Raw genomic sequence first — 14,966 nt, forward strand, 5'->3', positions numbered from 1 at the left:
AAACCATATTTTCATCAGTTGGGTATACACTGTATTTTACCAGAATCAGCTGTATGTGTAAACAGACCAATAAACAAAGCATCTTGATACTACCTTATGAGGCGAAAGAGTAACATGACTACACAATCGAGTGTTAGCAAAGAATACCGAGTGCATTTTTAGTAAATAAGTGAGTAACATGCAAATGTAGAAAACCGAAGTGTATGTGTACCAATGTGCAACAATTTCTGCAAATATTAAGTCAACATCCGTTAGCAGCAAGCATAGTGATAAAATAAATCAATATTTATTTTTTGGGGAAAATTAAATTATAAAATAAATATCCCATTTCAGGCCAACTGCAGATCCGATTTTAGTCCAATTTATTTCCCATCTTCCGTTTCAGTCCTCTTCTTAGATACCATTACCTCAATATGAAAGAGATACTGGAATATGCGACATTAAAATACTGTAATCAGCGTTTTAAATATGGTGACTTTAATGTGTCAGAGGTGCAGAGTCAATAATGAGTGCTGTTAAGGATTAATATTGAGTTAAGGTGTTTGTTTTTCACAACATATTACTTTGAGGAAAAACACAGACATCATTCTGCTACATATATGCTAAACACAACAGATTTCTTTGGAGTAACAATCAGTACAACAGCTTAAATGGTGCTTTAGCGACGTTTCACAGAGCACGTAAGTACACCACTGGTTTGTTATAATGACATTTTCACAGTCGCAGTGTTATTGATTTACTACAGTATTTGAGTTAGCAGCACATAATTTAACGGAAATAATGACCATCTTTTATAAGCAAAATTGGCATCACAGTGCTTCTGTCCTGCGTACCCTGCACTGGTAAGCTCCCTCACTCTCACAGTTCCACCTCCTCATCGGCCTCCCTCTCCGTGTGCAGTAGATGGAGAATGCGCGAGGCAGACCCAGTCCAGTAGATCAGCTCCTGAAAAACTCTGTAGGTCCACAGCTTCACTTGGAAACTGCTATCTGCCTCGTCAACCCCCGTGCCATCAGGTGGCTGAAAAAGCAGAAGCACACTGAAATGCGGTACAAAAACACTACCATACACACACAGATGCCTTTGCACTTCAGTAACAATTAAGCCAGATCCCATTGACTCTGGAGGTCAGACCCCTTTGAAGATCAGGGACTGGATCACTCTGCCCTTCAGAGTTATCAAAGTTAGATTAGTTTGTACCTCAGTGATGCCCGAGTCAGGGTCCTTGACCAGGAACTGTCGCGTGCTCTGCAGCAGGTGTTCCAGCCGGGCATGCACGTTGTTGCGGACATACTTGTACTCCTCTTCTGTCACGTCCTTGCACCCAGTCTCCTCCTCCAGACTGATCAGCTTCTGCAGATGTCCCAAGCACTGGCCCAGTGCAGCGTAAAGGATCCACACACGCTCATCAGTGGAGGGATTGTCACAGGGAAGGGGCACGACCACGACACGGCTGTCTTCCAGGAAGTCTTCGGATGGAAAGCTTTCTCTCTCTTTCTGAAAATGGGGAGAAAAGGGACAGACAGACGACATAATGAGCAGAATCTAAGGACAAAGAGGACACAGGAAATGCAGGATACAATAAAAACAATTGATATCTGGCTACCTAAATGCATCTTCTATGTCCATGTACAAAAATGGATACAGTTATTACTGCAACCGAGAAAATGTGCCACATTAGGCGAGATTAAGTAAATTTCAGCTGCCATTAAAATATTTTTACCATGCTATTACATTAATAAAATTGCAGGTTTTTACCAATAAGCTGTTTGGCATAATACTAATTAGCCAGCTGAGTATTTCAAGTGTATTCACAGAGAACTTCTACTGGATACAACAAACACTCCATGATCCATAAATGTATTTTCATTCAATAACATTATGCATTAGCCATATGCATAATACTGAAGCTTCTGCATGCAGTGGGGGAAGTGATATTGATTAAGGTGCAGACCATCAGGGGATCTCAGTGAGTGTGCCCGGCCTATAAATAGTTTCGGTGCTTATTCGTGGTTATCCACAGTACATTACTTGTACTCATTTACAAATATTCAGATGTGTGATGTCACAATCTGAATCCCTTTCATGGACTTGCATGACACAGCAGATTTAAACATTCCTCCAGGTTGAAACAGCATACATCTGGATTATTTTCTGTGCATTTTTATCAAATCAAATCTAATAACTTAATTTTATGAGGAACAACCAACATATATTTGAACCATCACAATACAATTCCCCAAGGAGTTTGGAGGTCTAATCCCTCCAAAATACAAACATCAAGCTTTCCATCTTAGAACAGCAGGTTTCCAAAACACCGCCACCCCCCACCCACAAAGTAATACTAACAGTAACCAAATGCTGCATAATCCATTGCATTTGAGAAAGACATTGATTTGTGCTCTAATCACAGATAAACATAGAATAGACTTATTTTCAAAACTTACATCTCTGACTAGTCATTTTTACTTAGAGAAATTTTATTAATGGCTAAAACATAACTTAAATTTCTTATTATAATGATGCACACCTTTGTTTCCCAGAAACCAACCATTCAGATGTTTAGCTTACTTATTAACAAAAACAACACCAACGCACCCCAGACCCCCGGGAGCCTGTATGGCACAGGCCGGTACAGAAAACTGACGCAACGATCAACAAAATGATTAATTACCATCCCAAGGTTATTATGTTATTACTGTTAAAAAGAAATTTCCTGGCACACGATATATATTTGGCGAGGTTGATCTTCGTGCTTGGTTTCAGGAATATACAAAATCTCATTATTAACGTTAGGATACCTGTGCTACTTTTCAAAATAACCCTCATCTTTTCATAAAAGTCGATCAATGAGCGAGTAACAGCACCACCTATTTCCAGCATGGAAAAATAAACAAGTGTTTACAATGGCCCGTCTGGAAACTGGACTGTCCTGCACAAAATCCTCATGGTACTGGAGTATTTTCTTTGTCATTAGCCAAAAAAAAAATTTAAGAAAAATAGATCGGAAGCATAGGCGCAAATTAAAACAACGTCTGTCTGGTTGAAACCACGTGTTTACATACAGCGGAACACGTACCGGGCATATTTTAATTGCCCTGCTTACAAATAACAGAAGAAAAAAAAACATCTCAACAGATTACGTATCTTAATTGGATTTTGTACCAGGCCTACACACCCTTAAAGTCTGTATTTCACAATAACAAAGGCTGACAACCACTAGAATTCTTTCTCATTTGTGCTGAACCGCGCTGTCAGAACACGCCAAACTCACATATAGGTCCAGCAGGCGGGTGCAATCCATGTGCAGAAGCCGAGCCAGGTCCACGGCTTTCCCGGTAGAAGAGCGCCCTGACCCTGGCCTCCCAGCCTCCCCTTCCCCAGCCATGGAGCGCCGACAATCGGGGAATAGAGTAAATTAAAGTGCGGACGTGGGAAAGTAAGAAAGCGTTCAAGGATATAATCCGCAAGTGAACCCGGCTCTTCTGAACCGCAGTATAAGGCGATTTGTTATATTTTCCCTTATTCAGATGCGTTTCCTTTCAGTGATTTTGAGGATTTAAGGTGTTATTCCGGCCTCGCCTGCCCTCTTTCATTTCACAGAGGGACAGGATCTAACGGGACCCGTAGCTGGAGCGATGGCGTAAAGGGTGAGGGGAGGAACCGCATTTATGTGGCGACCCTGCCCGACCGCCCGTGTAAAGGGGGGCTGTCTTACCGCAGCTCCGCACAAGCTTTACATTTACATACACCGCATGTTGATGACCAAGCACAGCAGAAAACATACTAAAATGGGCGTAGAAAATTTATCTGACGTTACATTTTCCAAGCAGACAGCGCATACAGAATCGACAGATAACGTTTTTTTCCCACTCAGTGAATGTTGCATCACATTGGTGCGACATGTCCCCTTTATTAATCCATTATTAGTAGTATTATTATTACTATGCAGTGCAAAACTAAAGCAATAACGGACACTGCGCCAGTTTGACATGGAGACTGAGGGGTCACATCCTGCATGTGGATTTTACATACCAATCCTGTGTTGCACAAATTACCTCCCGCAGTCCTAAAACATTAGTCTATGTGAAGCGGTTTACCTAAACTGCCCACCGTGTGTGCGCATGTGCAGTGATGCACCAGCGTCCTGCCCTGCCTTCTGCGCTACTGCCTTTCTGTTACCATATAAACGCTGATCTTGCTAATTTGTCGACATGCACAAGTTCGAGGACAGGAAGGCAACAGGAATGCATACAGTCATCACACTTTTGAGATTTTATTCCATAATGTTTGCTTTCTTTTGCAATGCAGGTCTACAGAAGAGTCAGTGGCCATTGCTATACAGCTCAGTCCAGGGCCATGTGCTAGTTAATCCTTTTAGGCAGTCTTTCCCAACCGGTCCATGTTTTTGCTCCCTCCAAGCTCCCTGCCAGACAGTCCACATTTTCACTGGGAGCTGGAAGGGAGCAAAAACATGAGCTGTCTCTGGGTCCTGGAGGACCGGATTGGGAAACACTGCTTTTAGGAGTTTAACATACCTACTTTTGGGTCTCCACAAACAACAGCCACTTTTTTATTTTGCAAATAGCATTCACCACAGGCTTCAAAACACAAAATATCTGCTGTAAAACTTTGCACTGTTCTGTGGTGATTTAATAAAAATTAAAAAAAAAAAAAAAAGTTTCCCCCTACACGTGTGAACATATAGTTTTCTCCACTATGGCTTCAGTAACAAGGTGCGTAACACACCTCAGAGCTGCGCTGTGCTGTTGTGGCCTACCCACCCGCACCAGGCTGTGCGACACACCTGACGCATGTGAAAACACCGATACAATTACGGGATGGGGGGGTCGGTGGGGAACAGCAGACGGTTTGAAAAAAGGCCCAAAATTCTAAACTCGACACCTAAACTGAGTCGTTCTCACATTCAAAACAGAAGCTTGACTGCTAGAACTTTCCTAAATGGCACATGGAGGCAGCAAATTTTAGATTTCGTTTTCAACACACGGGGGAAAAAAATAAATAAAAAACGTACATTAATACTGTATTAATGCTTTAGACATATCATGACCAAGTTAAAAGGAGGACAAATTAAAGGTGTTTTTTTGCATTAGACACCCATACTCTTAGCTTCATTCTCTCTCACACCTACACGGCAGAAGATGGAGAGAGTTAAATACACCCTAAAATATCCTATGTACAAAAAAAGACATGAACTTGTATTCCCTGATATAGTAGTATATTTATCTATCTGCAATGTACTTATCTGTGAAAATACAGCATATTAATTATACAATGTTAAAGCCTTTGCGCCAGAACCGTTACCTTATTCTCCCTCCGCAGCTCTACATCAGACCATGGTGGGTGCCATGATGGACCTGTTCTTCTACATTCCCCAGTAAACCATCTCTGCTCCCTTCCCTTTCCCAGGCCAGCCCCCCATCCACCCCCTGCCTCTCCACCTGCCCATGCCTATCCCACGCCATCTGCCCGTGATCCACCCTCTCCTGCCTCCCCTGTTGCTCCCACACCACTCCTCCTCCTGCCTCCAGCCCCTCGCCCTCCCAGATTACGCTGCCTTGGGCCTCAGACACGAGGACCTGGTTTATGCCGGTGGTGGCAGTGGTGGTGACGGAGGAGGGGGCTAAGGGGCAGATGGACCCCAGTCCTAGACTCTGAGGCAGGAGTGGAAGCTGTGCTTGTGGGGAGAGAGAGGTAACTGACTGCTGGACCACCAAGGGCATTGAAGTGGGTACCAGTACAGGAGGAAGTGCCTGGTCAGAATCACCGCCCACAGATACCACCTGCTCTACCCCAGCCCCAGACTCTGTCCCCACTCCAGGCAGCCCCTCTAGCAGGGGTGGGGGGGTGGTGATGAGGGATCCTGCATTGGCTGCCAGCGCCTCAGCAATCAGAACTTCCGGGTGGCTCTTGGCCTTGTGGGCCACCACACTGTCCTTCTTCTCAAACTTCTTCCCGCAGATGCTACAGGAGAACTGGTAGAAGGCATCGGCGTCATGCTTCTTCATGTGCCAGTTGAGCGAGGCCTTCTGTCTACAGGTGAAGCCACAGATCTCACACCTGGGATGCGGAAACGAGGAAGGAGGAGTGAGACCGCAGAAAGTCAGACGTTACTGGGCTGCTTCGAGCTGGATCAGAACTCACTGTAGCGGCTTCTCCCCCGTGTGGATCATGCGGTGCACGGCCAGGTTGTGGGAGCTCTTGAAGGCACGGGCACAGTACTCACAGATGTAATCCCTCTGATCTGCAAGAGATAGGATGACAGCAACGCCACGGTGTAAAATGAAACAGTGAAAATGAAACTAAACTTCATTTGCCATTTGCACAAGTACAGCTACATTTGAATGCTTTTCTTCTCATATCTAATTTTGCTCATCTTTAAGACATATGGTGCTATTCCACTGGCATACAGGAACTGAGCCGCACCGAGTCGCAAAGAGACTAGTTACAGCAAGGTTCCAGTTCCAGTTATGTTAGCATCAAACGCTAATTAGCATTCGTTTGTGTAAATTTACATTATTAATCCATTCCGTTCAGCTGTCTCTTTTTAAGCAGGTGGTTGGAAATGTTAAAATTCAGAGTTATTGAGAATGTATCAATACATCGCAATACACAATACTACTAATAATGAATACTATATAGAATATGCCCTTTTTTCCTTCAGATAATCCATGCATATCCATGCAGTTCGATGGTATTTCCTTGCATTTCCAACAATCTGACGCAGCCGAGGCAAATAGCTAGGTCTGGTTACGCTTTCAGGCCTGCTAATAAGCGGCGTCACTTTGCAGATACGGCTCTGATAGCTTACAATGTAAAACTGCTTCAATGGCAGTGGCAACTGAGGACATACCTGTATGGTGCTTTGCATGACGGAGCAGCTGCTTCTGCAGGCGAAACAGCCTCCCGCAGGATGGGTGTGGACACACATATTTCTTCTTCAAAAGATGCTGATATTTTATATGGTGCTAAGAGATAGGAAATGGAATGTTCACAGAGCCTTTGTAAAGAAAATATGTCTGCCATGCAACGAAGAACAGATCAGTCATGGCGATTATCAAGATATTCAAGAAAATTCTGGACACTAGAAGCCTCCGAATAAACAAAAGACACCGGAATGAGAAACATGGAAAACAGATCTTGAGAAATCCACTCCGAACAAACATCCACAAATATGGTCATGAAATCCATAAGCAGAACATAGATGGTTTAAGTTGCACATCATTAGATTGTTTTGGTTGCACTAGTTGCGCGTGTTCTCGTACGGATGATGTACTGTACGTACATGCTGTAAGTAATAGTTTTTCTATTTTACTAGTAAATCCTAGATATTGTTAAGTGGTTGGTGAAACAGCCACGGTTAACATAGATTTCTCAACGAACCTGGAGGTAACGGGGATGCGCCAAAACAGTGCCGCACCCTTCCATCTCACAGCGGACGTATTGCACTGGTGGCTTCTTCCTGTGAAGGACGTTTGAAAATAGAAGGTCACACTCAAGCGGACAGACGAAGCCCACAAAAAAGGCCACAAAACTCATCACAGAGTTGCTTCAATAAAGCTTTGATGTATAAAAGCACCACTAAAACTCAGGCGACCCAATGAACAGGCCCATGTACGATTCATCAGGTTTTCTGCACGTTCGCATTTCTCTGTTACACTTCATAGCTGAAGAGTATCGTTAGAAAAACTCTGTTTTGTTTTAATGAAGCACTGAAGAGTCAGAGTTTCAATCTGGTCTACCTTCTTTTTGGAAGACGAGGACTTTTGTCATCTTTCCGCCGCCGACCCCGCCTAGGATACAGGAGAAGGGATTCCGTAAGGAGAGTGTAGGTCAACATTCCATAGCCAGTGGTTATGGGACACAGGTCCACGGTATGGACTTAAGCATTGAGCTGATGGGACACAGAGAGCTACTGAACAAAGAGGGTGTAGTGATTTGCAGAATAAACTGTAAAGTCAACGTTTAGAAGTGCTGAGGTCAGCTGACAGACAATCTCTTTACAAATCCTTGCTGGTTATGAAGTGTTCCCTCACTTGCGAGGAGGCTCCTCGTCTTCTCCAAACTCATTCTCCACCTTCACGCTGACATCATCTCCTTCCTCCATTTTTATCTCCTTATCCTTCTTCTCTTTCTGCCGGGGGATTCGCCGACGTGGTTTCTGGGGGTCCCTTCGGTAACGGGGTGCATATGAGTGGGGGGGGGGCACGATTAACAAGGACCTCAAATGACTAACAATGTAACTGAAAATTAATGATTTCCTTTAAACCGGCCACTGTCCAGGTATACTTTAATAGAATGTCATGCAAAAATATATAATTATAAATGTATTTAATGAAATGATATTATAGTTCAAAGTAATTTACTGTAGGAGAAAAAGAACAAAAGAACTCCTTGATGCCCTTCAGTATAGGGCTGCACAATATCACATTGTGCTATATTCACAAAGATATGGCACATATGCAATAATCACTAGGGCCTTAGATGACGAGCAAAACATTTTCTGAACGCCAGCTTTTCGGTACTATATGGGCGTTTTCTTACGCCTGCAATTTGGTAAGCAGATGTGTAGTAGTATGCCTAAAATATCAATGAGATGTACACTCACCTAAAGGATTATTAGGAACACCTGTTCAATTTCTCATTAATGCAACTATCTAATCAACCAATCACATGGCAGTTGCTTCAATGCATTTAGGGGTGTGGTCCTGGTCAAGACAATCTCCTGAACTCCAAACTGAATGTCAGAATGGGAAAGAAAGGTGATTTAAGCAATTTTGAGCGTGGCATGGTTGTTGGTGCCAGACGGGCCGGTCTGAGTATTTCACAATCTGCTCAGTTACTGGGATTTTCACGCACAACCATTTCTAGGGTTTACAAAGAATGGTGTGCAAAGGGAAAAACATCCAGTATGCGGCAGTCCTGTGGGCGAAAATGCCTTGTTGATGCTAGAGGTCAGAGGAGAATGGGCCGACTGATTCAAGCTGATAGAAGAGCAACTTTGACTGAAATAACCACTCGTTACAACCGAGGTATGCAGCAAAGCATTTGTGAAGCCACAACACGCACAACCTTGAGGCAGATGGGCTACAACAGCAGTAGACCCCACCGGGTACCACTCATCTCCACTACAAATAGGAAAAAGAGGCTACAATTTGCACGAGCTCACCAAAATTGGACAGTTGAAGACTGGAAAAATGTTGCCTGGTCTGATGAGTCTCGATTTCTGTTGAGACATTCAAAAGGTATAGTCAGAATTTGGCATAATCAGAATGAGAACATGGATCCATCATGCCTTGTTACCACTGTGCAGGCTGCTGGTGGTGGTGTAATGGTGTGGGGGATGTTTTCTTGGCACACTTTAGGCCTCTTAGTGCCAACTGGGCATCGTTTAAATGCCACGGCCTACCTGAGCATTGTTTCTGACCATGTCCATCCCTTTATGACCACCATGTACCCATCCTCTGATGGCTACTTCCAGCAGGATAATGCACCATGTCACAAAGCTCGAATCATTTCAAATTGGTTTCTTGAACATGACAATGAGTTCACTGTACTAAAATGGCCCCCACAGTCACCAGATCTCAACCCAATAGAGCATCTTTGGGATGTGGTGGAACGGGAGCTTCGTGCCCTGGATGTGCATCCCACAAATCTCCATCAACTGCAAGATGCTATGCTATCAATATGGGCCAACATTTCTAAAGAATGCTTTCAGCACCTTGTTGAATCAATGCCACGTAGAATTAAGGCAGTTCTGAAGGCGAAAGGGGGTCAAACACCGTATTAGTATGGTGTTCCTAACAATCCTTTAGGTGAGTGTATATTGTGACTCTCATGAGTTAGAAATCTGTATAAATTCAGTGTATCCTTATGCTTACTAAAGTCATTTAGCGGAGTGCTACATGCTACTATTTTGGTATATCATGGAAGCGATAAGTGGCACGAAAATGGCGTTGAAGAAAGGGACAGCTCAGCAGCCGTAGCATCTTTTAAAAGGGGCGATATCACGGATAAACATGTACATAGTACCAAAAAGCCAGTATCCGGACAAATGTTTTGCCCGTCGTCAAAAGCCCTGGTGATTATTGCACATGTGCCATATATCACACATCGCGGTGTGATATCCTGCAGCCCTGCTTCACTCAAATAAACACACCTTTCATCCTCAGGTTTGTAGTTCAGGTCACTTGGGTCATCTCTAAAAGGAGGATCCTCTTCAGAAATAAGTACCTCATCTTCATCATCACCACCACCACCACCACGCTCGTCATCCTCACTGAAATAAATCACAACTGCATGAGGTCACCAAATAGAATCTGATCTCATCTGTACTGTATGAGAATCTGACCTCAGCCGTACTGCATGAGTGTGTGTGATGCAGTTACTCACCTGCCGCCACTCTTGTTCACTACATTGTCTGCTGACTCTGCAGACAAATACAGCTCATCTGACAAAGGCACTGCAGTAAACACAGGCAACAGGCAAACCTCTCACCCCCCCCCCCCCCCCCAACAACTACAGGCCATCTCTTCTCAGTCCCTCCATCATCAGCACATACGGTTTACTGATTTTCAGCTATATACAACTAACTTCTAAATTCATACTCTAGACTGTGCAGATAATCTAATGATTCAGAAAAAAGACTCCTGGATTAAAACATAGTGCCAGAAGAATATGGAACCTGCTAATCTTGACAAAATCTACTGTTGCCTTTCATTCAAAGGTGAAAGATCTATCAAAATATATAACTAGGGACAGACGGAAAGACACTATGAGGATACATCACGGGCAGACTGCAGCCTCTCCCACAAAAACACACAGTATATTTACCCCCTCCCTTACTGTGTTGGGGCTCTGACTCCGGTTCACTTTTGCACACCAGGGTGGCTGTGGCACGTGGCGCCCTGATGGGGGCAGCACGCTCTCGTGGGGCAGCCTGGGGCCGTCGTATTCTGCATCCCCGAGTGTCTGCAGCAGGTTGGCCAGATGGCAGTTCACAGAACAGAATATGAAACAAGCGACCTCCTACTGCTGTTAACCCATCTGAATATACAATATAAACCCAAGAAAAATGTTTCGGCCTACCTTTATCCAAGGACTCTTTCTTATCTTCAGAACTGAGTAAGAGAAATGATCACAAACACTGTAAATACATACAGGAGACCATGCAAGAATGTTCAGTTGACATGCATTTAATAACTGGCCAGCAACGAATTTATAGTATGTACACTACTTTAAAAGACAAGGTAACTTATCAAGCTAGATACAGTGAGGAAAATAACCTGTTCCAGTGACTTCTCACGTTTTTATAGATGATTGTGTGCAAACTTGGTTATATGTTCAAAAATCACATTAATGCAGAAATATATACTGGGATGTAACTAAGATAACATGTAGATTATATACTACTGCTTTCGAAACTTTTTTGAATTTGCATCTTAGATAAATGCGAATGGACACGGATATCTGGGCATTTACATCTCGGACCACAAGTCAAAACAAAATTGGAAAACAACAATACAATCCGACACGAGTAAAATTGATAGGTTCATGCGGGATATCTCTGTGGGTGCAGCCCACGCACTGAAGTCTACGACAAGCTGCGATGTACCGGGCTTTTGTCTGCACTGTTGATGGTTCATTAAAATATTTATGCGGATATGTTCAGATTTCCCCCGTTGGAAAAGATCGCCCCCACACTCATCGGAGAAAGACGTCTTATATTGGAGCATTTCTCCTTGTGTAGGAGGAAGTGTACGTCCCGTCTGCATCTCTCCTGTTTCACAGGAGCGGCTGAACCTGCCCAGCCTGCTTCAGTGCATCTCAGTTATTAACCTCTGGAGTAGTCATCCAATGGCCTTTAAGTATCAGCCTTGTGGATTAATGATGTCTAAATCCAAACAGTGAATTTTACCTGGGAAATCAGACTCTTTGCTTAATGCACGCTATATTTAGACCCTGATATTAAGTTATATTTTGAGCTCTAACTAATAAGACAAACTCACTCCATAGGTAGGCCGCTGTCATCCCCGGTGTCTCTTGATGTCTCCGAGCGGCTTCCAGTGTTCCTCCTGCGGCGTGGGTGTTCAGGTTTCCTCCGGCTTTTCGCTACAGCACTCGGGACCTGGCCACTAGCTTTACTGCTTTTTTCGGAATCCCTCCACGCCGTTGTCCTTCGAGAAGATCGGTCCCGTAAGACTCGTCCCGAGTCTGACCTAGAGTTATTGTGGACCGGCGAAGAAGCCACGGTCTGTGAACGACTGGTTCCGCGCTCTCTCAGGACTCTTCCCGCGCCGGGAACAACACGGGGGCCCGAGGATGCTGCAGAGGCCTTCTCGCCAACGAGCTTAGTGTCTCCACCTGCATTCGTGCTAGAATCTGCGGCCCGGGGAGCGTCCCGGTCCATCCCCGTTTGATTAACTTTTACTCGGTCTCTCGCTGAAGTCGTTTATCTGTTTTTTTTTAATTTTTTTAAGTGAAACGGGTTAGAAATACAAAGGCACAGTTATAAAGAACGACGCATTCTAGCTGTATGTCAGCCGCACAAAACATTTACAAAAAAGTATGCTACAAAACCGATTTCAATTCCCGCCGGCAATTAATAATTGCAATATTATTAGTTTCAATATTTTTATTTTTAAAGACCCAGCCACTACTTTATTATTTCTTAAAGCTATAGTAAACCTCTTCTCTTGCCTAGTCTAAACGTGAACCGGTGAAATACACTCAGTGTTGCGTCTCCTTTAAGGCTAAATCAGCGCAAATTTGTTCTCTTCGTCGCCCCCCTGCCTTTTACCGCACATTCAGATCTTTTGAAACTAACAAAGCTATAGTGTACTTATGGGCTATGTAGTCCTTTCGCGCTTTCATATAAACCCTGTCGTTCGTTCTTAACCCCTGATATTATTTTGTTCTAGGACTACAATCCCCAGAAGCTACCAAATCTTTTAACCCAAATTTAATTTTAAGATATACTTTGAGAAATACGTATTTTGTATTTTTAATGTACTTATATAACAAGTAACATTTAGAATCTTCTATTATAAATTTTTCTGATTTATTATTATGCATGTTATGCATCTGTCATCTATCAGGAGACTTAATATTTTAGTAATTACATGAAGACGATTCAGATATTTTAAGAACTAAAAGAGAAACAATAGTAATAATTTCCTGTACAAAAGTCACAGTAAAGATAGATCAGTGGGCACAAAGTACACAATAAGGCGAATCACAGATTTACAATACTGTAAATCAGCTACACCTAGAGGATGCATTTAGGGAAAACAGTCCAAACGCAACTTAAGATAAAGCAGCAGATTTGCATTTGGGGCGGCCCATCCCTAAGGAAATTTGATTAAACTAGTTGTCATTTCTCGTCTTCTTCCATTCTTAGAGGCTAAACAGATGGGCCGCCCCCTGGTGGCCGCTGGGCCCTAAGAAGTTGCTTAGTTTACTTGTGCCTTGGACTGAACCTGTGCGTATTCATTGATTTTCTACATCAAATATACATAGTGACGTATATATTCAATATAAAAGCGTTATTTTCCAATAACTTGTTAAGACATACTTGAAATACACTACCAGTCAACATTTTGTTGCACACCACAGGTTTTTAGCACTTCTCCATTTGTTTCCGAAACTGCAGATTTTTTATTCTTGTTAAGCATTGGAAAGCATTGGAAAGTTAACAGCTTTCCACCAGTTAAGTGAACAACTATAAAGTGAACAACTATAAATGAAAATATAAGTAAAATAAAACACATTTCCTTTATAACACGGAACAAGTATGTAACAGTGCATGTCTGGCATCCTTATTAATTGATGACATAGTCAAATTCTAGGCTGTCCTTTAACTTCACATGCACTAGTTCACCCCATTGGCAGTCACTTAATAGCTCATTAATTGTCTAACACTTGTCTGGTGATTCACATTAAAATGATATTAGGGGCTTTTTGTAGTTCAGTAGTGAGACATTTTGTGCGTCTGAAGCATTGATTATGGGTGGCGGATGTCAGCTAACAACAGAGGAAAGACAAGCAATTGTCACACTGAGAGGGGAAGGCTACAGTTACAGAGTAATTGCAAAGAAATTGAAAATTCCTTTCCGCACTGTTGCATATACCATCAAGAGACACCAACAAACTGGATCTAATCTGGACAGGAAGAGGGCTGGTAGGCCTCGGTCCACTTCTAAGGCACAAGACAAGTTCATAAGAGACACCAGTTTATGTAACAGAAGGCTAAGTGCACCAGAAATCAAAGCGCAACTGAATGACTGCCATGGCACCAAAACGTCAACTTCAACTGTGCTCAGAAGACTGAGGGAGGAGGGGTTAAACAGTTGTGTTTCAGCCAGAAAGCCACTTTTGAAGGTTCCTAACAAGAGGAAAAGGTTGGCGTGGGCCAAAGAACACAGAAACTGGTGTGTAGAAGACTGGTGTAAGGTGCTGTGGACTTCTGAATCAACGTTTGAGATCTGTGGCTCCTCCAGGAGGTGTTATGTGCGTTGTTACACTGGAGAGAAGATGCTGCCACAGTGTATGACTTCCACTGTTAAGTATGGAGGAGGCGGTGTGATGGTTTGGGGGTGCTTTGCTGGATCTAAAGTTGGAAATCTGCATAGAGTGACTGGAATTTTGAATGAAAACGGCTACCTGAGAATCCTGCAGCGACATGCTATTCCATCAGGTAACAGACTCATCGGTCAGCCATTCTTTATGCAAGAGGACAATGACCCCAAATTGTGTCACAACTATTTGAAAAGGAAAGAAAACGAAGAGAAGCTAAAACTTATGGCCTGGCCACCACAGTCACCTGACCTGAACCCAATGGAGCTAGTTTGGGATGAACTGGACAGGAAGGTAAAGATGAAGGAGCCAACTAGTGTACCACATTTGTGGACAATGCTCCATGAGTGTTGGAATGAGCTTACAGATCA

At 43.2% G+C, this 14,966-nt stretch overlaps 1 protein-coding gene across 3 annotated transcripts; it reads right to left on the minus strand.

Moving 5' to 3' along the window:
* Positions 1-4,260: 4,260 nt before the first annotated feature.
* LOC111845344 (uncharacterized) lies at positions 4,261-13,363 on the minus strand. Of its 3 annotated transcripts, none has more exons than XM_072697582.1 (12): positions 12,030-13,363; positions 11,110-11,141; positions 10,867-10,992; positions 10,414-10,471; positions 10,181-10,300; positions 9,191-9,247; positions 8,058-8,192; positions 7,764-7,814; positions 7,405-7,483; positions 6,875-6,989; positions 6,166-6,265; positions 4,261-6,081 (listed from the first exon to the last, which is right to left on the minus strand). In XM_072697582.1, exons 1-12 carry the CDS (start codon positions 12,428-12,430, stop codon positions 5,346-5,348), a joined length of 2,010 nt encoding a protein of 669 aa, XP_072553683.1. In that variant the 5' UTR covers positions 12,431-13,363; the 3' UTR covers positions 4,261-5,345. The 3 variants fall into 3 exon arrangements, with proteins under 3 accessions (XP_072553683.1, XP_072553684.1, XP_023670466.2); XM_072697583.1 differs by having other exon boundaries at positions 10,414-10,450; positions 12,030-13,362; XM_023814698.2 differs by lacking the exon at positions 9,191-9,247 and having other exon boundaries at positions 12,030-13,073.
* Positions 13,364-14,966: the final 1,603 nt, after the last annotated feature.

The sequence above is a fragment of the Paramormyrops kingsleyae genome, chromosome 12 (genome assembly GCF_048594095.1).
Source record: "Paramormyrops kingsleyae isolate MSU_618 chromosome 12, PKINGS_0.4, whole genome shotgun sequence".
Lineage (NCBI taxonomy): Eukaryota > Metazoa > Chordata > Actinopteri > Osteoglossiformes > Mormyridae > Paramormyrops > Paramormyrops kingsleyae.

What these genes read in the sequence shown, in the direction of transcription:
- LOC111845344 (XM_072697582.1), bottom strand. Translation starts at nt 12,430, where the DNA reads ATGGACCGGGACGCTCCCCGGGCCGCAGATTCTAGCACGAATGCAGGT. An exon ending in GACAGCGGCCTACCTATGGA is followed by an intron (nt 11,142 to 12,029) that starts GTGAGTTTGTCT and finishes TCTCTTACTCAG; the next exon opens with TTCTGAAGATAAGAAAGAGT. An exon ending in TACAAACCTGAGGATGAAAG is followed by an intron (nt 9,248 to 10,180) that starts GTGTGTTTATTT and finishes ATGTCTCAACAG; the next exon opens with AAATCGAGACTCATCAGACC.